Raw genomic sequence first — 22,662 nt, 5'->3', positions numbered from 1 at the left:
CCACGGTCGCAAGTTCATGGTTCGAATCTGCAGGACCGCCTTCCCCTTCGGTCCAAACCACACAAGTCAGGTGACTTGAAGAGGTTTCGATGCATACGATTCTATAGTAAAGAATGCCATAAGTCATTTCACTCACAATATTTGGTTTATGACAAGACCAAGAAGAAACCCTCTGTCCGGTGTCATATGAGCTGGCGCGCAATATAGATGGACGAGATGCAGAAAACCACCTTCTACCTAGGTAGCAAAAATATATATATCCTAGCCGAATCATACATAATCCTCAAGTTTTGCCATTATTCCTTGCACCGATATGTGGAGTTCATCATTGCAGATGAAGATCCATTTTGATGAAGCATTGAACATACTTCAACCAGTCAAACCTCTCACGCAAGTTCAAGAACAGGGTAATATATAGTTGGCGGAAGATGATCAACATGCGACTCTGGGTTCATAGATGGTTAATCTATATCTTCCTTTCTTGGATTCAAACGAACAATTGACTCAGCAGAAGGATTTACCCATCATAGCGCTACTATGCCCTGTGTATTAGATCAAGTACCTAATTGGGTTTCACTTTTCCGGGTTCCCTCGCTAGGTCGAAGATGCTATGATCCCTACTGGTATACTCCCCAGGATAATGAATCCGTAGGGAGCATTCTTCGCCAAGGAGGTAGTAGCCCGTGTCATTTTTAGCGGCGGATTAGCTGCATATCCAAAGAGGCGCCGGCCAATGCTGGAGGAAGATAAGATATTGACAGTCGTTAGATTGGTGGAAGGATTGGGGCCTGAGATATTCGCTTGCGCCAACCCACCATCTCGGCTGTGTCTAGCACGATTCATGATCTAGTAGCTGCGTTGATCGTAGTCTCAAATCCATAGGAACTTTTAGGCCTCCAAGTCCTGACGACGTAACTTGCTCATGTTAATACTCCCCTTCTGCCGAGACGTTCAGGCCCGCTTGGCAAGCGTAACAAATGCCGAGAAGAAGGATGATATCGATAAGTATATTAAGGACCTGGGGACTGATCTGGCAATACAAATGCTGAACTTTAGTCTTTCCTGGTATTCTATTTGTCTGGTAGATATTCCCCGCGTAATTCCCTTGCTACTATGGCACTGAAAAACTATATATCCCTAGTGTTTCACTCCGAAGATAACGCGGTTGACTTTTCGTTTACTTGGCTTATTTCCACTCTTGCTTTTGGCTACTTAGTTTACCAGGTCCTTAACGCAGAATGGAATATTTCACCTTTCCACCCCTTGGGCCATATACCCGGACCAAGGCTGGCAGCTGCAACATACCTCCCTGAGTTCTACTACGACGTCATAAAATTCGGCCAATACACGAAGAAGATCCAACAATTCCACGAGATTTACGGTCTGCCCGCCTCACAGTTTAAAGATTGCAAGCGGTACTAACCTATATCCAGGTCCAATTATTCGCATTAGTCCCAATGAGGTACACTGCAACGACGTTCGTTTTGCGGACGAGATATACCCTCTAGGTGGCAGAAAGCGTGACAAACCTCTGCACCAAGTTAGGGACAGTGGAGCGTGAGCAAATATCACCCAAGCCATTGAAACAGACGCATCTGTCGAAAAGAATAAACCCCATTTCAGCGTGGCCAATATCATGCCAGGCTGTGTCTACGGGCATAACGAGTTGGCGCTTACCGCGCACGAGGTCCTTGAGGAAAATAGCTCCAATCGATTCCTGATGGCCAGTATAACGGGCACCGAGCTTCCCTTTCCAGTGCATGGTGGCTATGTCCATATTGATGATTTGGCGGACGTTCATTTGAAAGTATTACGTCTAGCGCCAGGACCGGAGTCTATTAGCAACTTCGGTGCTTCTGTTGACATCGACTACTCCGGGACCTTTGGGCATGTTAAGAAGGCGTTCCCGAAGGCGGTTGCAGATGGGACCTTGAAGCGTGGCAATATGCCTACTTTGCCTATCTCCTATGATTCGAGTGAGACGGAGAAGGCGTTGGGCATAAAGTTCCGCCCCTTTGAGGATGCTGTCGTGGATACCGCGAGGCAATATTTGGAGAAGCTGGGTAAGGAATTGGCATGATGTTTTATATGAAACTTGGTAGAAATATATGTAACTCGAGGTTGGTAGATGTTGTTGTTTGAAAATATATCGGCCTTTATTCACCATATATGCCTCTCATTTCCAGATGTAGTGCTAGTATCGCTTCATAGAAAGCTTCCATGTTGTTTGCTTGGCATTCTGTACCTTGCTACAGGACCACGTGGCTTGTATTGCCAATACTAGAAGATGTTCACCTGTTTAAATATAGCTTGAGAACGAGCTTCCCAAAAGAATACTACCGGATCGAACAGAGTGCACTGAACCCAAGTTGTGGAGCTAGCTATGGAAGCTGTAGCTAGAGGTTATCTAGTTCGAAGGAATAGCCCTTTCACACCTCTAGGATCTGTTATAATCCTCAAAGCCGGAGGAAAATACTATAATACAATTATATAATCCTTCAATAATAGTGGCAGCTCATACATACCAAATTCAGTCATGAAGAAATTAGTCATATTAAAATCTATATCGCTCAAATGCGCTCCCAACCAGAAAATGCAGCATCAAGAAAGAGAACATGCAAAAGTCGCTCAAAGAAATGCCATGCCATCATACAGTCGTCCACTGCTGAACCCACGCATTAAGCTTATCCACCTCCAACGGCTCCGTGGCCCAAGAGGTAACAAACCTCATCACAGCCCGCTCCCCATCCAACGGATCCCAGGTATAAAACCGGAATCGCTCTTGCAGCTGTCGCACCAACGCCGTGGGCAAAGTGACAAAAACCTGATTTGTTTCAGTCGGTGCAGCCAACGGATAGCCCAGTTTTTCAAAGTTGGCCGAGATGCGCTGCGCCATGGTGTTGGCATGGGTCGCCAGATCAAAGTAGAGGTTCTCCCGGAACAGCTCTGCAAATTGCACGCCCATGATGCGCGCCTTGGCCAGCAAGGCTCCGCGTTGTTTCAAGTGGAAAACAAACCCCTCGGCAAGATGGGAGCGCACGACAATTGCCTCTCCCAGGAGGGCGCCCATCTTAGTACCGCCGATCCAAAAAATGTCGAGGAGGTCGACCAGATCTCGGAGGGTTACGTCGTTGGACGGTGCGCTGAGCGCGACGCCGAGGCGGGCGCCGTCCATAAGCAGTAATAGCTTCCACTGCTTGCACATGGCCGACAGTTCTTGGAGTTCGCGTTTGGTGTAGACGGTCCCCAGCTCGGTGGCGTTGGAGATATACACCAAACGTGGCTTAGCGTTGTGAGGGCACCATTGGTGCTGGCGCACTACATGGTCTAGATTCTCGGGGGTCATTTTGCCTCGAACACCCGGCACGAGGATAGTCTTGTGGCCGGTGGCTTCGATGGCACCGGCCTCTTTGTCGACGATGTGGCCCGAGTCTACCGTTAATACTGCCTCGTAGGGCCGTAGACAGCTGGCGATACTGATCAGGTTGGCGGAGGTGCCGCTGGGCACGAAGTGGATGTCTACCTCATCTTCGGTAGCTTGAAGTCGAGTCCGGATTAACCGGCGAGCTTCATTGCTGTATTCATCATTGCCATAGGAAAATTGTTGGGTGGAATTTGAGCGCAGAAGTGCTTCAAGTAATTGTGGGTGAGCTCCTTCGCTGTAGTCGTCGGTGAAGCTATACTGAGGCAGAACCTCGGTCTCTGGACAGGAGGCAGGCATTTTTCTAGAACAACCACGGAATGTTAAAGTCAATTCATATAGACCAGGGAGGTTTCAACCACAACAGGTGATTGGGGATGCATTTATAGAAATGAAAAATATCCCACGGTCGGGAATGAGTCAACCCTAACAATGGTTGATATTTTGGATTTTGATAGCGGAAGCTCCACTCTATTCCCGACGTCGGGAATAACAAGCAGATTCCCGTTCTCATTATGTCACAACGAACCAAAGTTTTCAATGGAGACCAACGTTCTAGAATGGTCCACTTTTGTACACAATCCCCCTTGCTCGATGGATTCCACCAGATGGCTCTGGTCAGCTTTCCCACCCTTCTGGCAGCACAATCCCGACGCATTGCCAACTCAGACGTCAGATGAGTACATGCACATCCCAACGGCTGGGGCGTCCATCTCAGGACGTCATTGAGATGGGCAATCTCTCGTTGCATAGCTGCACCGGTCTCAGAGAAGTGAAGGCGGTCTGTGGTCGACACGGAGTCCGTCCGTGCCACCCGTCGAAGGCCAAATATCGGACGATCAATGGCGCCAGGTGCAATCGGAGTTAATTCGGTGCTCAAAACTGCTCCTGTATCACGTTGTCTCGCTGCGAATGGCGTCACCAGCAATATCCCGCGTAAAATTATTGGAGTATAATGTCACACCGGCCTGGTCACAGACATGCTATGGAAGAATACCTCCATCACCATGACGCTGATCTCGGTGAATGACACCCGAAAGCCCATGTCAAAAATCAGGGCCGGATTATTGGATCCCTGGGGTGTAAGCTTTAGATCATTGCCGTTTATATCCGGTAGACGACATATGGGGCTCAGATCTGTGGGTCTCGACACCGATGCAATGCACCGCTATCCTTCGCTATCCGCTTGGTACCTTGGGTACGGAGTATATAACAATGCTTATAAGAACCCCGATGTAAATGAGTCTGGGGTAAAGAGTGGGCCAAAGTATATATAGCTGAAGAGTCCCGGATGGCCTCAAGATAGAAATGGTGGTCTTTGTCTTCGACGTATCCTTTCCGGGAGCAAATTGAATTGCCTTGGTAAATCGGACCATTTCCTGAGCTCCCTGATCAAACGCTGTGAGGAATCTTATGTTATTCAACATTAACCATAGCATAGCCAGAAAATCTTCGCTAAGCACACCCGGAAGATTGTGCAGTTATCTGATACAATGGCTGACAGTATGGCATGCCCTAGTTCATGGACCTTGCGGCCAAAAGCTTGACCCATGGTTCTAAGATTATACGTCAAAGACAAGACATAGACGGTGGAAAAGCTTTGGAGATGCTAAGCGCAGTCAGCAAGACTGTCTTGGAATAAAGTGGGTCAGAGTGCGTTTAGAGGCATCATGCATGTCATCTTGATACCACCACTCTGATAGGTTCACAGTATGGATATACTTACCTACAAACTCTTCTAAAGGTCCAGAGATTGATTCATCCACCAACGGATAAAACAGGCACTGCTCTTCAGTGTGCTCGGAAGTCCAGGGTCTTGGGGCCCCAGTCTCGTGATGTAACGCTGTATGCACATAGTCCCCACAATGGGCGAGATGTGTTCAAAGACGTCCTATCAGCTTTCTACGAATAGCTCATAATATGAAGTCTTATAGTAGAGGCTGGAGTCAGCTACTGCAGTGTCGGAGATGGGTAATCCTGCCCCCGCTTAAAGCGCACATTCACTTTCCCAAGATTCACACGCGTTCTCCAGTTACAAAAAATCCCAAAACGCCCTATCCACCAAAATGGGAGTCATGGCTACCCCCAAAAACGGACATGCCCTGGTCTTCGGTGCCTCTGGTGTTAACGGATGGGGTTTTGTGAACGCTCTTGCCTCGGATTATCCCAATCCTAAGGCATTTGATCATATCACTGCTTTTACGAATCGTCCTCTCGACCCAGAGATATCGCAATGGCCAGTCACAGATAAGCTGCATTTAGTGTCTGGCTTGGATCTTATCCATAGCACCCAAGAGACGCTCGAGCAGCAGTTGATTGATCGGGTCTCTCATCTAAAAGCGGTAACTGTGGTGTATTTCTGTGCTTATGCCATGGATCCCAAGCCGGAGAAGGAGACCGAGTTGAACATTGATATGCTTAATAAGACCGTGCTCGCAATCGAGAAACTGTGCCCGAGCTTCCGGTTTTTGGTCTTGCCAACAGGCATAAAGGTGTGTAGAATGGGTTCGCTACCTTGGTCTCCTGTAATCAAGGGATATTGACTCATGACGATATAGGCCTACGGTGTACATCTGTTTGAGCAATTCCCCTTCAAGGACAACGTCCCGCTCAAGGAGACCCATCCTGAAATTCCGGAGCCATATCGCTCGCAATTATTCTACACCTATCAGCACAAGCTCCTTAGAGGGCTATGCAAAGGCAAGAACTGGACTTACTGCGATGTAAGACCCGACGTCATCATTGGGTTCGTTCCGAACAATAATGCATACAATATCGCGCAATGGATTGCCCTGTATCTCAGTTTATATCGCAAGATCCATGGCGAGGGTGCGGAAGTGGTCTTTCCAGGAACCAAAAGTTGGACAATCCAGAGTAATGACAGCAGCCAAGACATCATCGCCCGGTTCGCCATTCATGCTAGTTTGCACCCGGAAATAAGCGCGGGACAGAGCTTCAACATAGCGGACGAGGCTCAGTCGACGAGCTGGTCCGTGAAATGGCCTATCATGTGCCAGTATTTCGGGCTGAAGGGTGTAGCACCCATAAACGGACCCGGCCCGGATCCCACAGCGTTTCTTCATGAACATCAGGATGAATGGTTGGCGATGGAGAAGGAGTACAACCTACAGACAGGACATCTGCTGGGTAATAACATAAGCATCCCAGATGCCCCTAGCTTCCTCATGTCCCTATTTGAATTCGATAGACCGCTGGATCTTACCAAGGCGCATCAGGCATGGGGAGATGCTAAAGAGGAAAGAGATGTGCGGGAAGTGTGGTGTACCGCATTCGATCGATTCAGGAAGGCCCGAATCATTCCATAGGTGATAGACTTACTAGAACCCCACTGTCGACCAGTCTGTCGATACATTTACTGTGAGAGATACACAGGGAAATGTCTTGGGTTGAACGATTCGTTCACGAAGTTGGCGAATTCTTCCTTGAATCAATCACTAAGCCAAAGTTATAGGAATCGGTATAAAAATTCCAGGTTTTGCAAGTTGAGTGAATCATGATGTGAGGATGCCCCTAGGACATCCGTAAAATCATCAGTAAAGTTAAACAATCCGTACCATTCACCGGACGCTGTTATATCCGCATTCTCCATGCTCGGAGACGGTTGTAGGGCAGGTGCTAGTGTGGGGTCATCACGAATAGAATCCATGGCCTCAGTCGGGGTAGGCAGATCCTGAGCTTGATCTGTGTGGGTACTTTTCTCGGTAGTCTCAATCTGGTTTACTGGCTGGCCTGATGGTGCGACAATGTCTGTCAACCGGAGGGTACGCGCGGTGCTATCATCCAGGCACCGGAAGAAAAGATTTAGTACCCAATTTTCTATATCCCATGTTTTCTGTAGCTCCTGGAGCCCAAGAAGACAGAGCTTTGCGCGGTGTTCTGCCAACTTCCTAGCTGTTCCGGACGTTCGTCGACAGTGGATAGTATGGATACACAGCGTTGAGAATGTATGGGTGATTCTATCACATTAGCACGTGGCTGGGGAATAGCCTGTAAGAGCAAATGAAACATACAGATGGGTAGGCCCATGTTGGACAAGATTGTGAGACAGCATGTCCTCAATAATCCTGGTACTCCTAGTGGCGGCGTCCAGCGCAACCTGGCCTGCTTTATTCACGGAAGAATTGGAAGAATTGAGGAACGATGATCGGTGCAGGAGAATGTACAAGTTACTGAAAAGTCAGAAAGCTTTCATAGGAAAGGCCGCGACGCCAGCCACATACTTGTACGTCATGTGCAACAACCCGGTCAAAAACATTGCCTTCGGGGACGTTGCACTTTCTAGTTTCAGGGCTGCAGGCAAGCATGATTCCCATTCGCATAGTGTTTGTTGTAACTTTGTGCGCGATGATTCATCGGTATCGGACTGCACAGGAAGGTATTGTGTCGAGACAATAGTTCGCACTGTCTTCTTAGCGTGGGCGCCAGAAAGGCAGTGTAGCGGACATACATATCCTGGCTAATTTGGCCATTTGCGCCGGATAGACTATATCTTCATCTCTCTGTGCTCCAAACACATTTGCATCATCAACTGTTTCGTCTTCACGGATATCGCTGGGCTCAAGCATTGCCACATCGCAGTCCTCGTCTCGTATCCGAGGCGGAAGACCCAAGGCTGCTGCACTCTGCTGGTCGCGTATCTTCCTTTATGTTAGAGTAGCTATACGATGAGGGTGCAGCAAATACCCACATAAAGGGCCCACCATATTCGCTTCCATAATTTCTCTTCCCGCGCGGACGGGAAGGGTAGTTTGGACCTAGGAGAGTCAGCAGCGCCACAATTCTTCATCGTTCCGATACCAACATCATATGCATGCCACGCTTTTGAGCCAGGCTGATAGCGACTCCCAACCAGAACCGCGTATCACGTTCTTCAGACGGGCCTCCACGCCAAGAGCTCAGCAAGAACAATGACTGCAGCTTAGTCGTTTTATTCGACTCCCAGTCGGCATCATATATGGCCTTAGCCCGACTATAAAAGAGAAACTTAGCTCGATATCGAACAGAGAACTCTGTGCAAGCAAAGTCGTCGTCAGTGCAAAGACTAACTCCTATGAAGAGCATCGACTGCAGCAGAAGGTGAGAGATATCGCCTCGCATGTATGCCTGTTTGACCGCTAAGCGGTCCAGAATGGGAAAGCATGGGTGGAACCATGTGAAGTAGGCTCTCAGTAGTATGGCACAAGTTTCTGTTGGGGGATAGGAAAATGCACCGTCAGCATTCAGCTGCTCTTGCACCTTTCGCCTGTGTGCGCGGAGAGCTTCATCACGTGTACTATTAGCTTCCAGCCTTTCTGGGATAGGGTAATGAAGACGAGTGTTTTGCATAGCGTTCGCCGGACCTTTCTCAGGCGACCGCCGTCCCTCGTCAATAACACACGTCAGGGGACTTGATTCTCCTAAGAACACGGTCTGATGAGAAACGGTAGTCGTATCTCCGGGCGATATCCAGGAAGTTCCAAAGCTGTTCCGGCTATGTGTCGCACTGCTACCGCGTTGTCCCAGACGATGGCGCTGATCGGGAGAATCCGATGCATCGATAGGCACAAGTGAACTGTCACCTGGCTGGAAAATACTATTATCGGCGGAAACAGTCGAGTCTGAGATTAAGGAATCTCCCTCTTGTGGAGTGCCCGACTGTCGTAAAGCCTTCTTGCGAGGATACCTGGAACATATTGGCATGTGTACTTCCTCGGTACAAGTATGGATCCATTATATGTAGATCAAGCTTACTTTCCTCGCTTGGATACCCCCACTTCACAGGGAACATTCATAGAGACGCAGTTGTGACAAGGCCGCGTCTCAAGGACATTACAGCGGATACGGCGCCGATTGCAATGAAGACAGGCCTGTCGGGCGCGTTTCCTAGTCGGATACCGACCGGAGTCGGCTTCAAGCGTCATTATAATATTATAATACGATTTATACTTGTGAGTTAAAGGAATACACACGGCTGGCATGAGAAGAGCACAAGGGAGATGAAGCAACGAGGGAGGAGCGAAGTACATGAGCCAAGTCGGCTATATGGGTCTTGGCACTTGTCCGTCGGCGTAAATTCTACACGCCGAGCGGCATTTCTTGCTAGCCTTGTCAATTATGAATCCTTCCCCGCATCATCAATCCCCAACTCCGCCAGGATCGCCGCATTATGTTCTCCAACATCCGGAACTGCGTCCATTCTGGCCGAGAATCGACCAGGATCGCCTTGCGTTAATCCCGGTGGCAGCAAGGCTGGAACCGTCCCAGCCGGGGTGGAAACCTCAGTCCACCGACCACGCGCTTTCAGCTGTGGATGTTCCCAAACACCCTGCATGTCGTTGACATTACCATTGGCAATAGCGGCCTCATCCAAGAGGGTAACCACTTTCTCCGCTGTTAAAGACGAGAACGCCTCGCAAATAATTTCCTTAAGTGCATCACGGTTCTGCGATCGAAGGGAGTTGTTGACAAACCGTTCATCCGCCGCCAAGTCAGGCAGAGACAAAACCTTCTCACAGAAATTGACCCATTCCCGTTCATTCTGAATTCCAAGCATGACCGATTTTCCATCCCCTGTTTCAAACGGCCCATAGGGGTAGACTGCAGCGTGTGTGGCTCCTGTGGGGGTCGGTCTTGGTGCGTTCTGGTAGGTATAGTACAGCGGAAAACTCATCCATTCGACCATGCTCTCCAACATGGAGATATCGATATTACACCCACGTTTTTCGGGGTCATTTCCCCTTTGAATGATAGCCGCCAATATGTTAGAGTACGCGTAGCTTCCAGCAGAAATGTCCGCGATGGAAATGCCTACTTTAGCGGGCTCTTGAGCGGTCCCTGTAACAGAGAGCATGCCTGCCTCGCTCTGGATAAGCAAGTCATAGGCCTTCTTATCACGATAGGGGCCATCTGGTCCGTACCCAGAGATATTGCACACAATCAGTGAGGGGTGCTTTATCTTAAGCTCTTCATGCGACAGTCCTAGTCGTGCACTGGCTCCGGGAGCCAAGTTCTGAACTAGGACGTCTGCTTTACCGAGCAGGCGCATTAGGACCCCATGATCGCGCGGCTTCTTGAGGTCTAGTGCGAGACTTTCCTTCGACCGATTTGTCCAGACGAAATGCGATGCAAGACCGTTGACCCGAGTGTCGTAATTACGTGCAAAGTCTCCAACGCCAGGCCGCTCGATTTTGATAACGCGAGCCCCCAGATCCGCCAGTTGACGCGTACAGAATGGAGCTGCAATAGCCTGTTCAAGGCTGACCACAGTGATGCCAGAGAGGGGTCCCTTTGGTGAGGCCTGGGTTGAAACGCTGCGAGCGCCTGGTAGCCGAAGACCCACCGCCTGAGATAGCGGTCGCATGGGACCCATTCTGGGATAGATTAATGAGAATTATCTAGACAGGATTATGTCGACGGACAAAATCTATGTTTTAACTCAGCCCTTCAATGGATACTTCAATTTAATAGTTACCTACCTCGGCCTGATGGGCCGGTGGGGTCAAGCGGTTATTCGGCGGTTATATGCCGTGCCGATGAGCGGGTTTATGCCGGGCACATGGTTCGCGCCGCGCATACCGTTTATTTATAATTCCCAATCACATCTCGAACGATCACTTAGCCTGTACATCCATTCGTCATGTCTCGACATTGCGCTCAGAAAGCACTATCCTCTAGAGTCAGTCCAGCTATTGGGAGAGTGCTGCCACGCAGCCCGATAGCATCATGGACGACGCCGCGGTCGAGGTTCTCCACCTCCGCTCGACGCCCGTTGATGGAATTGACGGGGTTTACCGAGGAGCAGTTAACCATTCGCGAGGCGATCTCAGCCATTTGTGCCAAGTTTCCTAACACATACTGGCAAGAATGTGACCAAAACGAACGCGATCCCAAGGATTTCCATGCCGCGTTGGCTAAGGACGGATGGCTAGGGATTGCGCTACCCGAAGAGCTCGGGGGAGCTGGGCTCGGTACGTTCAATGAAGGAATCCAATGCAGTGACATTATATTAATAAATGGCTAGGCATATCTGAAGCAACGATGATGATGCAGACCATCACTCAATCCGGTGCTGGAATGGCCGGGGCTCAATCTATTCATGCAAATGTGTATGCCACGCAACCTCTGGCGAAGTTCGGTACCAAACAACAACTCGAAGAGACCATCCCTAAAATCATCAATGGCACCTGGCGGACATGCTTTGGCGTGACAGAGCCGAACACCGGTTTGGAAACGTTAAAGCTGAAGACCCTCGCCACAAAGAACCCGACGAAGCAAACCTACTCAATCTCAGGCCAGAAGATCTGGATTACTTGTGCACAGGTCGCCTCAAAAATGATCCTCCTAGCGCGAACAACGCCTCTAGAGGAAGTAAAAAAGTCGAGCCAAGGTCTATCATTATTCTGCATCGACCTGGACCGGAGCAGGCCTGGACTGGATATGCGCAAAATCAAGAAGATGGGAGGCCGTGCGGTCGACGCTAACGAAGTGTTTTTCGACAACTACGAGATCCCTGAAAATACCCTAATCGGGCAAGAGAACGAGGGATTCAAGATCATCCTCCACGGCATGAATGCGGAGCGATGTCTTCTAGCCGGCGAAGCGTTGGGTCTAGGCTACGCTGCCTTAGAACGCGCTGCTCAGTACGCAAGCGACCGGGTAGTTTTCGGAAGGCCGATCGGGCAAAACCAGGGAATTGCGCATCCACTAGCAGACGCTTATATGCAATTGGAAGCGGCTAAGCTGGCAACATACCACGCGGCGCGCTTGTACGATGCTTCTAAAACGGACGATTCGATTCCGTTCCACTCTGTGGGCGTGGCGTGTAATAGCGCCAAATACCTTGCCGCGGAAGCAGCTTTCAAGGCGTGCGAACGGGCAGTTCTCAGTCATGGAGGAATGGGCTATGCGATGGAGTATGACGTGGAGAGGTATCTGCGAGAGTGTCTGGTGCCCCGAATTGCACCGGTCAGCCGAGAAATGATCTTGAATTACGTGAGCGAGAAGGTGCTTCAACTACCGCGCAGTTACTAGTGTTTTACAATACCAAAATCTATAGTACGCAGTTCAAATTCGTTAATACCAAGGAAACTAGCTTGCATTCAAAATGGATAAGGTAGAACAGTCTCTTGTCGGGCTCGATAGACAGACTTTTACACAGCAAGGCTATTTAAGACAAAACAGCAATTGATGCCCTCAGTAAGACATCACAGCTGATGAAGCGCTCTGACTGATCTTGAGGAAAGCCGGCTTCCCGAACGCATCGGGCCGGAAAGCATACATACTACCCTTCCAAAGAAGTACATGGGCACCAATTCTACCTTCAAGGAATCAAGATACTTTCACAGTTAATATGCTCTTTACCCCAACACTTCCAATATGAATTTGCATTGTATTATTAATCAATCATCTACATCAGGCATTTCACTCATTACACAGTACTCTTCCCCCTCGTCCGCTTCAACCACAACACGCCGATAAAACATACTAAGCCTGCAGCGTAAGCGCACCCAGCAAACGCGATCAATCCCCAGTACTCCCCATTACACCGATGAATAATTTCCCCTGCGATAGGAACTCCAGTCAATGCCCTAAGCCAGTCAGCAGTGTATTCATACAACCAGAGAAGGAGAAGGAGACATGAGCATACCCTAAGCTTACAATCGTATAAACGGTTGTATAAAACCGTCCGTACTGTTCGGTGGGACATAGTTCGCCGACGCACACCGGTACCAGGCTAATATTACTCCCCGATCCAATACCAAACACAACAGAAAATATAACCGTCGCAGCAACGTTTCCATTGGCCGGCATCCAGACACCTAAGACCGCGATGAGGCAGAAGATATTCGTCAGGGCCAACATCTCGAACCGGCCGATTCGGTCGGCCAGAATTCCCGGTATCCAGCGGCCAGGGAATGAGCCGGCGTTGAGGAACACTACCATCAGGTAGGCTAGGCGGCTGGAGATCCCGTAGGTCAGGGAATATGATGTGATGTATTCGAGGGGGATGAAGAAGCCCCATTCGATGAAGAACGCGCCGAGGGTAGTGAGGGCTAGGGCCGGGTCCTTTAGGATCTTAAGGTCGGGGAGCAGGGAGGTGGCGGTAGATGACTTCGGCGGAAGACGAGCTTTGAGTAAGACACATCCTGGGATTAGGAGAATAAGGGTAATAAGTGCGATCACTCTTGTTGCCCATGCGAATCCGATCTGAGGCGCTAGATACTCCAAGACCAATGGAAAGATCACGCCGCCGATGCTGCCACCAGACATGGCTAAGCCAGTTGCGCCTCCTCGGCGGACACTGAAGAAGTGACCGATAGTGGCAACAGGAACGATGAAGATGAATGAGGTTCCCACTCCGCCAATGATACCTATTACCACTAAAAAGTGCCAGTACACTTGACAGAATCCTACCAGGACAAGGGTGAGGACGAGGAGGATTGAGCCCGTAAGCATAAGGAGACGGGGCCCTTTGGCGTCGAAGACCGGGCCAATCTGGATACCACAGAAAAAGACGAGAAAGTTGTATATGCCAAAGATCCAGCTTATTTGGCTTTCACTAAGGTGAGATAGTTGGTGCGTTGAGATCCATGCCTGATAGATACCGATACTATTCATCAAACCCAGGCCACCCATGATAGAGCTGAAGCTGCCCAGGACGACGAGGTTGGCCTGGAGTCCACCTTCTGGGTAGGACCAGGCGGGATGAGAGGGTACAAGTTCAAGTTGGTCCATTCAGTATGCAGTATCAAGTCTATGTGTAAGTTTAGATGTAATGAGTCTATACAACAAGAGAGTGATTTTCCTTTGTGCTCTGTCTAGCTTTATATGATGCCTCCCAACGAGGATCACGTTTCCTTCATGTAAATCTAGTCAGTCTCGTCCTCTCTCTTTTTGCAGCCAAGGCATTGCCAAACCATGGTTGTGATTCCAATTATCAAACGGCCGCATATGCCACCATCGGGTCCCACGAGAGGATACAGAGCTTGGACCAATCATACCCTTGTTCAACAGCTGTCTCCTCAGCTTTTTCATTCTATCCGATTCTTCATCGTGAAAATTTTCGCTGTCATATGCTGAGTACGAATCCACCGTATGAATCATAGTACAGAGTCCAGACACTCCGTCCAACTTCGCCGGCTGCCGATGGCCGAGTCGGGCTACATCGGCCGCCTCTCTTGGCATCGTTTCGCAACGTCAAAGCAGCAACGCAGTACCTTCATGCAGATACTGTGTAATGTGCTTAAAGTTGAAGTTTATTGCTTGCAATGGAGTAGCAAGAACTACCCGGCAGAGTGTGGTCGTCGTACCACTGTGAAAGAGACAGTCTTCGGTGTCACTAGGGTATCCCGAGACGAGCAATAGAATAGCGACATGTAAACAACCTAAGATGTATCAATTACACTGGCCAATCTCTCCAAATTTACCTGGACAGAGACGAAGGCCAACACGTAAGACTCCAGGCTAACCCCCAGTACGCCCATCTGATGGCCATCGGCCAAGCTTCGCCGGGCAGAATTACAATAGACACATGGACCCTGATGGTATCCTTGTCAGAGAGATTGAGTTCGATCGACAGGGGATCCACAGCTCTAAATTATCGCGGCTTACTTGCCCGAGGGTTGGGCATGAATGCTGTTTTGCTTCTCGGCTTAGGGCTCGTGGCAAGCGCGGTATACATGTGGTTTGCCGGCTCGCCGACGACTCGACCCAGTAAATTTACAGGCATACGGAGATAATGCGGAGCGGCCCTTTCCGATAGGCGGGACAGAAATTAAAGATTTTAAAAATAAAATTTAAGATATTGGTGATTCCCCCGATATCCAGGGCTGGGGGGAAATGCGCAAAAAGAAATCAGGTCGTGCCCGGGATCGAACCGGGATTACAGGAATCAGAATCCTGGGTGCTAACCATTACACTACACAACCGTTGGTTGATGAATGCTGCATTCATTTGCATTCTAAGTACATAAAGAAATTAATATGAAGAAATCTCAGTCTGGATCAAGTATTGTCGTTGCCATTTTCCAGCCTGTCAATTCAAGGCCAGTGCTTTTAAAACAAAAGCCTCTGAGAAGTGTTTGAAAACTATTGGTGATAAGAAAAGTTGTCAGTTACCCTTTTTCCCCAACCCTTCCAGAATGAGCATCTGCAAGCAGAATTTCATAGTCCAATGACACTGTTGTCACAATACCTTCATGGAACAAGAGCTAATATTAATAGTATCATCAGGTGTAGACTTGATTAACTTACCAACATTGATCTCCCCTTCCCTCGTCATTACCGAAACGGGGAGGCTATAGGGAAAGGTTGGGTTAACTGCAATAGATAGGGAACTTAATATCAAAACTTGTGAACAAATGGCGGGTGGAAGTATATATACATCGTAAACTCATTATCCTTCTCTCCCCCCCCCTCTCCCGACCCACCCAAAACACTGGTTTGTAAGTCTAACTAGGTATCAGAGAGCAGTTTTGGTATGAATGTCACTCAAAGCAACTGTCAAACATGGGTTGTTGAGTCTGCCGACCAGCTTGTCAAGGACCATATGTTCAGGTGAATTGATAAGCTTAAAAAAGTATTTTTTAAGCTTATTTGTGTCTCTGGTAAATACAAAAGGCAAGCATACAAGCTGACACTAGTCCAAGTGGGAGAAGGGCCCGTTCTGGGTAGTTGACTATCAAAAATGACAACAGATCCACTTTTGTGTCGTCGATGTTCTCGATATCCGATAGGAGTTGGCGGGCATCCATATATTGGGACGTCCAGCATTTGTAAATGATCTCCCCATATTTCAAGCCCTCCACCGGGGGAAAGATCCCGCGGTCGTAGTTTTCCGCAATTTTTTCCCAGTCTTTATCAGCGATTTCTTCATACGGGCGTGAGCCAACCACAATCTCGAATATAAGGCATCCAAGAGCGAACAAGTCTGTCTGGAACGTCCGAGGCGAGTCTGGCGACTTTCTGTATCGGTCTTCTTCCGTCACGAATGAAGGCATATTATCGATGCCAGAGCCTGCAAAGTCGCAAAGCTTGATTGACAGATCGTCTGCAACAGGAAACTGCGGGCACTAATATCTCCGTGTACAATGGAATGGCGATGAACGAATTCAGTTGCATGAACGGCGCTTCGTATCCAAGTATTCTTAGTCTGACTATCCAGACACGAAGAATTCTTTCGAATATAATCACGCAGATGTCCAGTCTGTATATATGGAAATCGAATACCAGCCTCTGTGATACCAAGGCACTCGAGAATATCCTTGTGTTTGGGAAGAGACTGGTAAATAAATTTCTCTCTCTCTATGCATGCTGAAGAGAACGACTCTTCCTCTTTTATAAAGATCACGGTACTTTCGCTACATCTACTCAAATTATACCGAAGCGGACTTTTTAAAACTTCGGCATCATTGCGGGAGTCGCGACAAACGAGACCGGAGGAACCAAACGCGACCATGGGCCGTTGAACACCCTCAGGGTAAAGGATTATTGGATAGCTCATAATTAAGTTAAGATCGGGTAGGCCTTTGAAAAGGGATTCATCAGCCGATAGGATTTTAGCATGGAACTTTCATTCATTCAACATACCCAGCCAGGGGTATGTGGCTGTCCCTCATACCACAATGCTTGGCAACATCTTACGTAGTACCTGCAGGCTGCAGCACAAAACCAGACCAATGAAGATTCCAAACATAGCACCGACTAGTACTAGGTAGTAGCGACTAGAGGAAGACCAGGAGACAGGTATGGAGTATAACAAGGGAAAGGATAACTCCTGACTTCTTGTCAGATTGAGTTAGGAATATATGCAAATTTACTTGGAAAGACATACAGTATATCATAAAATCTGGTCAAATCTCAGATAGTATCTGACTTAGCTGTGCGAGTGTTCTGTTTTGGATATTACTACCGAAAGCTGTGACCGGATAGATCTTATGGTGCTGATAAATATGTATACCAGAGCTTTCTTCGGAGAGCCCTACTACCGTAAAGCAGTGGATTTTGATATACTTCAGAATATTAGATCTATTGCTAGCAACAGTAAAGTAGGGAAGATAACCAATAACTCTGGCTGGGAATATTTGCGTGCTATAAAGTGTACTGATGTATGGGACAGCTGATCAACCAAATCCTAGGCGACCGAATTATAAACTACGCACTATTATACCCGCCAATTAGATCTATTGAAGTAGTCCCACTATACTTATAGACCAATTACCTCTCCTAGACATTATCTATCGGATGCTGCCGTTTGCTGTGCAAGAGAGTTCCTACGCAAGCCGTTTTGTCTGCTTGTATCATACCAATTTGCATTATACAAACATTTCAACAACTCTTTGGCGGAAATTTGATCTAGATCTACATGACAGGTATCTTCGATAATCACCTGCACCTCCAAAGCGATATCCCAGCGACTGTGGCCGCCACCTCCTTTACCTGGAAATTCCTTTGCTTGTTTATAGCATGTCTTGCAGTCGACCGTCTAGGCAGATGGTGAATCTTCGTTATAAGTGGGACTAGCATGTCGATCTGTATGGTCGCTATGGCTGCTGCCGCGAGCTTTCCTGCGCCAAACCATGTCGCCTCAATCGTTGCCGCCGTATTTCTATTCGTATTCAATTTCTGTTATCCATTCCGCTTCCTGAAGGGGAACATCCTGTTTTGCACTGAGGTTGGCCCTGCCCACTTATCATCACCATGGTTACATCGGTTGCGTTATCAAGTGTTGGATGGAGATATTATATAGTTTTTGCCACCACATCTGCATGTTTTCCTCTGATTGTGCTTCCCTTCTTTCCAGAGACTATGAATAGTAACCTAAAACTGATTGACAGAGTATTCAAAGAAACCCCTTCTGTCTGGGATATTGTTCCGATGGCCAGGCAGTCGCCACAGGGTGATGTTCAACCCAACCCGGGCGGTATGAGTGAGGAGCAGGGTGCTGAAGCAAAATTTGCCAGGGTGGAGCAAAGAGAATTTGCTCGATAGCGGGTTCAATTCCTGAACCACATTCGCAATTGCAATGATGAGGGATTTCCGATGTGATGTACGAATTTCAATAGATCTGACTTTCTGGTTTAATGTGGAGTACGCTGTATAATGCACCATTCCAGGCTGATGATCATGAAGAGCATATTCCATTCACCTCGGCTTAGTCGCAGTATACAATCATATTTCCTTGACAATCAGGAGCACAGGGTCTCCTATCGCTTGTACTCCACTTTTTAGTCCGTTTAGATTCTACCTGTAAAACATGAGGTTGCAGTGGCCAGGGGTATTGGAGAAAGACGGCCCACCGGTTGGCCCACATCCCCCTTAAGTCGTTCAAAGAGATAGGGCCAGACAAGGCTTACGAGGATGACCAAGAGTTCCCCGAGGACATTGTCATTGTTGTTATGATTACTATTCAATAGGTAGTAACAATACTATCCACTAAACCCCTACCCACAGGAGAACCACGAGCGGCATTCAGGAACCAAAAGTGATATGATCAGCAGGAACTGGTCACACGGATTATAGACAACTCCAGGCCAAGGGTATATAAGCCGACCACACCCAACCCACTTTCTCTCAAGAGAACAATAAAAGACGCTCACAACACTATCCTATCCATTTTCACTTCACCATGCGCGTTTCTACTCTAGCTGTGGCGCTTTGTACCAGCGCCGCGATGGCCGCTCCGACGGAGACTCCCGACCTGCACAATATCCTCCAAGCCTTCAATGCCTCCAAAATTGTACAGGATGCCGGACCAGTGCTCGAGTCCCTCCTAGTCACGGGCAACTGCAGCGTTCCCGGTTCGTTCCCTTAGGAATAAGATTGTGAGCTCAACTGAAAGCTAATACCCTCTGCCAAAAGCTTGCTTCCAGCAACTCATTCCGGCCGTCAAGAGTTGTAATGCTGCTATCGTTGGTAGGGGCTCAGACATTGCTTCTGACCTTCAGTGCGTGAGCAGCGCTATCGCTGATTTGGTTCCTACTCAGGTGTGTCCTGCTCCTTATGGATTCTAAGTCCTCTACCAATGCTGATTATGAATAGTCTAACAACTGTGCTGTCTGTGTTGGTGACGCTGTCTCCTCTATTCGATCCCAGCTGGAGCATGGGACTCAACCCCATTGAGCGCTTTGCTGTATAAACTTTGCGAATCAATGTATTTTATAGTAGTTGATCTTGCTATTCTATAATTTAAACACGTCTGTCTATGGATTTTCGAGGATAATGCTCTCTAGCACCAATCCAATCTCTGAGACAAAGATAGTAGCTCCGCAGAGGCTGAATACCTAATATAGTCACTAAACTGCAGAGTCACGGACAATGTTATACAATCATGATAGACACAGAAGACCTACTCTTAGGAACAGCTCCACTATGGGATTCTAGATCCCCAAAAATTAGAAAAGCAAAGTAGCGTCTCTAATCAACCTAGGATAAGAAGACCAGCACCAGAAGACCATCTAACCTACGCAACGTAACCTAGATTTGGTTAGTCTTGAAAAATAATTATTGGTAGGAATTTAAGATTTCCTAGGGCTGCATCGGAGAGATTGTTGCCCCGACTCTTACTCTTCTCCACTATTTTGTGGGGCCTTGCGACAACCCTAACCTTGTGGCCAGGGTCGATAAGGGGATGTGATCTACGTTCTTTCTTGGGATTATTTGGCTGATCTGAGGTATTGTGAATAAAATGGGAGGGTGGATTAATAACTTGGTAGCTTCCAGGCATCCAGTGGGCTAGTTTAAGCGATGGCTGATGAACAGGTGGTCTTTGGGATAGAGTATTTTGGTACCGGAGAGACATCTTATTCTGTTGCTGTTACTCTAAATCCAGAATGTGTTAATGATATGTGTATTCTTAAATATTGTGAATCTCAAGCTTCTGATATTAATATGTATGTTGGAAGCTGGCTACTTAGGGTACAAAGATGAATGACTACTTACGTGAACGCAACACGATACAAAGCAGGGATCAATTGAATGTGTAGATTATATATAAGTTCCAAGGAGAAAGGGATCATTGTATAACCAAATCCAGTCTTGCTATAGGTTGCTAGGAGAAAGCATCGAAATGGGGAAATTGTTTGTCGGTAGCCGAAGGCCTTCGAAAGACCTTCCTTCACTGTCAACATCCAACTGGAAGAGGAAGGATTCAGCTAGGGGATTTGTAGCTTTGAGGGTATTAATAACCGAACGGAAGAACTGGAAAGCAGAGTGGGCTTCTGTATCATCAGGATGAAGCTTGAGATGCTGAATGTACACGCGTGCTGCCACATAGACACAGAATGACACAAAAGGATTCACCTACACCCCGTCAGTGATTTACGAAGTGTTTCAACTGACTAGAAGAAAGCTTACCTTGCTCATGCTTATAGGACCAACCATCTTTATAATCTCCAGAATTTGCTGAGCAGCAGCACTGCACCTTAGCTTGCTTTCAACAATCGGAAACTCTGATATGTTGTTCCACTCCGCTCTGTAGATCGCAGCTTGATGAAGGCATATAACGGCCGTTTGAAGAGCAATGTTACAGAAAATGATATTGGGATCGCCCATCCCATTGGGAAGACGGAGATGATTTGGCATTGACAGAGCAAAATTGAGCAGAATCTCGTCGCAAGACCTGTGCCGCTGCCAAAAGCCTCCAGTACTATAACTATCGTCGTTCTGCGAGTGAGGGAGGCGAAGATGGTTTGTAATTCGGCCGAAGATGCACGACACGAAGCCGACACTTGCCGAAGGGGACAATGTTGCGAGTCCCTCTCCCTTTAAAACATCACTAAGACATGCCGTTGGCTCCGACTGGCCTGTAATAAAGGCTTCCTCACTAGCAGGGAGATTTGTCATGACCTGTACTTATTAATACGCCACTCGCATTTGAGGACAAGATTGAGAGCTTACTTCTGCCTCGTCGACCCCGACAGGCCAGCCTGTTCCAATGGTGGCAAATTTATCAATACAAAATGTCATCCAAAAGACCCTCCGTCGCTCTTCCTTCTCCACCCAATCCGTAGAAGGCATGAAGCACTGTTTTGCCTGGGGATTCGGGCTGTCTAGCTGATGCAGCCCTAGCATAATCGCGAGCCTAGATGCCTTTCCACAGCTTAACCAAGCCCTCGGAAAGAACATCATCTTGTACTCGTACACAGTGATAAGGAGCCATGTTTGAGCATGTGATAATGAGAGGATCCCTGCGCCATAGCCTTTCATCTCATCCGCCTCGGCGTACTTGCGGGCTCTTTCGTAGAATGCTGGATGTAGGGGATTGTATTTTTCGCTGACTAGGGCTGCATGGCACCAGATCATGTATTGAAGACAAATTGGGGGCTGGGCATGAGCGGCATTGCTCAACGCAGCCAGGTGCCTCTGATGATGTATGATCTGCATATAAATGTGGACATCTTCGAAGTAGATCCGGTTCCTGTATATATTAGCAGAATCCCACTTTGAGATACGGGAGTTAGGAGACATGCAGGTCATCAATAACGTCTTTATCTGGGAGAGGTTCTTCTAACCCTAAACTAATCATATCCATCGCGACGGCGGGTCCTGGATATGTCCCGTCAGTCGCGCTTGATGGCGAGGAATCGGTTTCTGCCGTTGAGTTTGGATGAGAACCAGTATCGTTCATATTAGTGCCAGCGGCTCCATCCACCCATTCGTCCAGAAAAGTGGCAGAAGGGGGTTGATTCCCTGCAATACCAAGCATTTGGGTACTAATCAGTGCCTCCACCTGTGCTGTTCAATGAGCGAGCAACATTAGTATTCATAACCTAATTACATGACTTCGCCGGTTTTCAGACCTACCTAATCGAGAACCCAGGACGGCCGTATATCCTCGCTTTGGACCACTTTTCTTCCGCGTTGCCTCGTAGGTGCATGCTCGGTTATATTTAGAGCAAGCTCCACAGGTAGGCTTTTCCATGTCACATTTGGACTTCATCCGCCGACAGGTTGTACAGGCATTCCGCTTATGGGAGGGATGATAGGCTATGTCATGGTCACTTTGTTCTGCAGTGGGCTGCATAGGACATTCCAGTTGGGGTGGAGGGTTCTCCGGACCGATGGAAGGTTGATCTAGATGACTTGCCATGAGTGCTTGCGGGAAGGGATCCGGAGAGCGGAGATTCACACAGCTGCCAAGACGTGTAAGTTTTTAAGTGTCCCCGTGAAAATTAGAATGTGAAAGATAATGCAGTGCGGGCTGTTGGACTTGAGTCTCATTGCCATGCCCTAGATCGATTTGCA

The 22,662-nt window shown here is 48.1% G+C and overlaps 10 protein-coding genes and 1 non-coding gene across 11 annotated transcripts; 4 read left to right on the top strand and 7 right to left on the bottom strand.

Moving 5' to 3' along the window:
* Positions 1 to 1,113: 1,113 nt before the first annotated feature.
* On the top strand, positions 1,114 to 2,080 carry BDV37DRAFT_278510 (uncharacterized protein; the record flags this gene model as incomplete). Its single annotated transcript, XM_032086067.1, has 3 exons — positions 1,114 to 1,381; positions 1,434 to 1,557; positions 1,624 to 2,080. The coding sequence occupies 3 exons, from the start codon at positions 1,114 to 1,116 to the stop codon at positions 2,078 to 2,080; spliced, it is 849 nt and encodes a 282-aa protein (XP_031946320.1).
* Positions 2,081 to 2,236: 156 nt separating this feature from the next.
* BDV37DRAFT_139250 (threonine aldolase family protein) lies at positions 2,237 to 3,909 on the bottom strand. Its single transcript, XM_032078818.1, has one exon. It carries the CDS (start codon positions 3,719 to 3,721, stop codon positions 2,648 to 2,650), a length of 1,074 nt encoding a protein of 357 aa, XP_031946319.1. The 5' UTR covers positions 3,722 to 3,909; the 3' UTR covers positions 2,237 to 2,647.
* A 1,265-nt stretch (positions 3,910 to 5,174) lies between these two features.
* BDV37DRAFT_139253 (SDR family oxidoreductase) lies at positions 5,175 to 6,961 on the top strand. The gene is made up of 2 exons (XM_032078819.1): positions 5,175 to 5,913; positions 5,980 to 6,961. The coding sequence occupies exons 1-2, from the start codon at positions 5,488 to 5,490 to the stop codon at positions 6,745 to 6,747; spliced, it is 1,194 nt and encodes a 397-aa protein (XP_031946318.1). The 5' UTR covers positions 5,175 to 5,487; the 3' UTR covers positions 6,748 to 6,961.
* BDV37DRAFT_268170 (fungal specific transcription factor domain-containing protein) lies at positions 6,888 to 9,121 on the bottom strand (the record flags this gene model as incomplete). Its single annotated transcript, XM_032084136.1, has 5 exons — positions 6,888 to 7,398; positions 7,663 to 7,732; positions 7,890 to 8,079; positions 8,130 to 8,196; positions 8,244 to 9,121. The coding sequence occupies 5 exons, from the start codon at positions 9,119 to 9,121 to the stop codon at positions 6,888 to 6,890; spliced, it is 1,716 nt and encodes a 571-aa protein (XP_031946317.1).
* A 309-nt stretch (positions 9,122 to 9,430) lies between these two features.
* On the bottom strand, positions 9,431 to 11,124 carry BDV37DRAFT_139244 (CaiB/BaiF CoA transferase family protein). The gene has a single exon (XM_032078817.1). It carries the CDS (start codon positions 10,788 to 10,790, stop codon positions 9,534 to 9,536), a length of 1,257 nt encoding a protein of 418 aa, XP_031946316.1. The 5' UTR covers positions 10,791 to 11,124; the 3' UTR covers positions 9,431 to 9,533.
* Positions 10,925 to 12,509, top strand: BDV37DRAFT_139241 (acyl-CoA dehydrogenase family protein). The gene is made up of 2 exons (XM_032078816.1): positions 10,925 to 11,388; positions 11,442 to 12,509. Exons 1-2 carry the CDS (start codon positions 11,058 to 11,060, stop codon positions 12,449 to 12,451), a joined length of 1,341 nt encoding a protein of 446 aa, XP_031946315.1. The 5' UTR covers positions 10,925 to 11,057; the 3' UTR covers positions 12,452 to 12,509.
* Positions 12,510 to 12,848: 339 nt separating this feature from the next.
* Positions 12,849 to 14,155, bottom strand: BDV37DRAFT_268167 (major facilitator superfamily domain-containing protein; the record flags this gene model as incomplete). The annotated part of the gene is made up of 2 exons (XM_032084134.1): positions 12,849 to 13,008; positions 13,068 to 14,155. 2 exons carry the CDS (start codon positions 14,153 to 14,155, stop codon positions 12,849 to 12,851), a joined length of 1,248 nt encoding a protein of 415 aa, XP_031946314.1.
* Positions 14,156 to 15,276: 1,121 nt separating this feature from the next.
* Positions 15,277 to 15,348, bottom strand: BDV37DRAFT_t21. The gene has a single exon. It is a non-coding gene; the product is annotated as a tRNA-Gln (tRNA).
* Positions 15,349 to 16,010: 662 nt separating this feature from the next.
* On the bottom strand, positions 16,011 to 16,921 carry BDV37DRAFT_268166 (uncharacterized protein; the record flags this gene model as incomplete). The annotated part of the gene is made up of 2 exons (XM_032084133.1): positions 16,011 to 16,451; positions 16,508 to 16,921. The coding sequence occupies 2 exons, from the start codon at positions 16,919 to 16,921 to the stop codon at positions 16,011 to 16,013; spliced, it is 855 nt and encodes a 284-aa protein (XP_031946313.1).
* Positions 16,922 to 19,045: 2,124 nt separating this feature from the next.
* Positions 19,046 to 19,539, top strand: BDV37DRAFT_278502 (uncharacterized protein; the record flags this gene model as incomplete). Its single annotated transcript, XM_032086066.1, has 3 exons — positions 19,046 to 19,217; positions 19,279 to 19,403; positions 19,459 to 19,539. The coding sequence occupies 3 exons, from the start codon at positions 19,046 to 19,048 to the stop codon at positions 19,537 to 19,539; spliced, it is 378 nt and encodes a 125-aa protein (XP_031946312.1).
* A 784-nt stretch (positions 19,540 to 20,323) lies between these two features.
* BDV37DRAFT_237818 (Zn(II)2Cys6 transcription factor) lies at positions 20,324 to 22,581 on the bottom strand. The gene is made up of 5 exons (XM_032080770.1): positions 22,222 to 22,581; positions 21,888 to 22,152; positions 21,316 to 21,835; positions 20,773 to 21,264; positions 20,324 to 20,718 (listed from the first exon to the last, which is right to left on the bottom strand). The coding sequence occupies exons 1-5, from the start codon at positions 22,505 to 22,507 to the stop codon at positions 20,458 to 20,460; spliced, it is 1,824 nt and encodes a 607-aa protein (XP_031946311.1). The 5' UTR covers positions 22,508 to 22,581; the 3' UTR covers positions 20,324 to 20,457.
* Positions 22,582 to 22,662: the final 81 nt, after the last annotated feature.

Source organism: Aspergillus pseudonomiae (genome assembly GCF_009193645.1).
Source record: "Aspergillus pseudonomiae strain CBS 119388 unplaced genomic scaffold BDV37scaffold_4, whole genome shotgun sequence".
Taxonomy (NCBI): domain Eukaryota; kingdom Fungi; phylum Ascomycota; class Eurotiomycetes; order Eurotiales; family Aspergillaceae; genus Aspergillus; species Aspergillus pseudonomiae.
The sequence above is the reverse complement of the archived record's forward strand: the minus strand, read 5'-3'. Positions and strand labels throughout refer to the sequence as shown.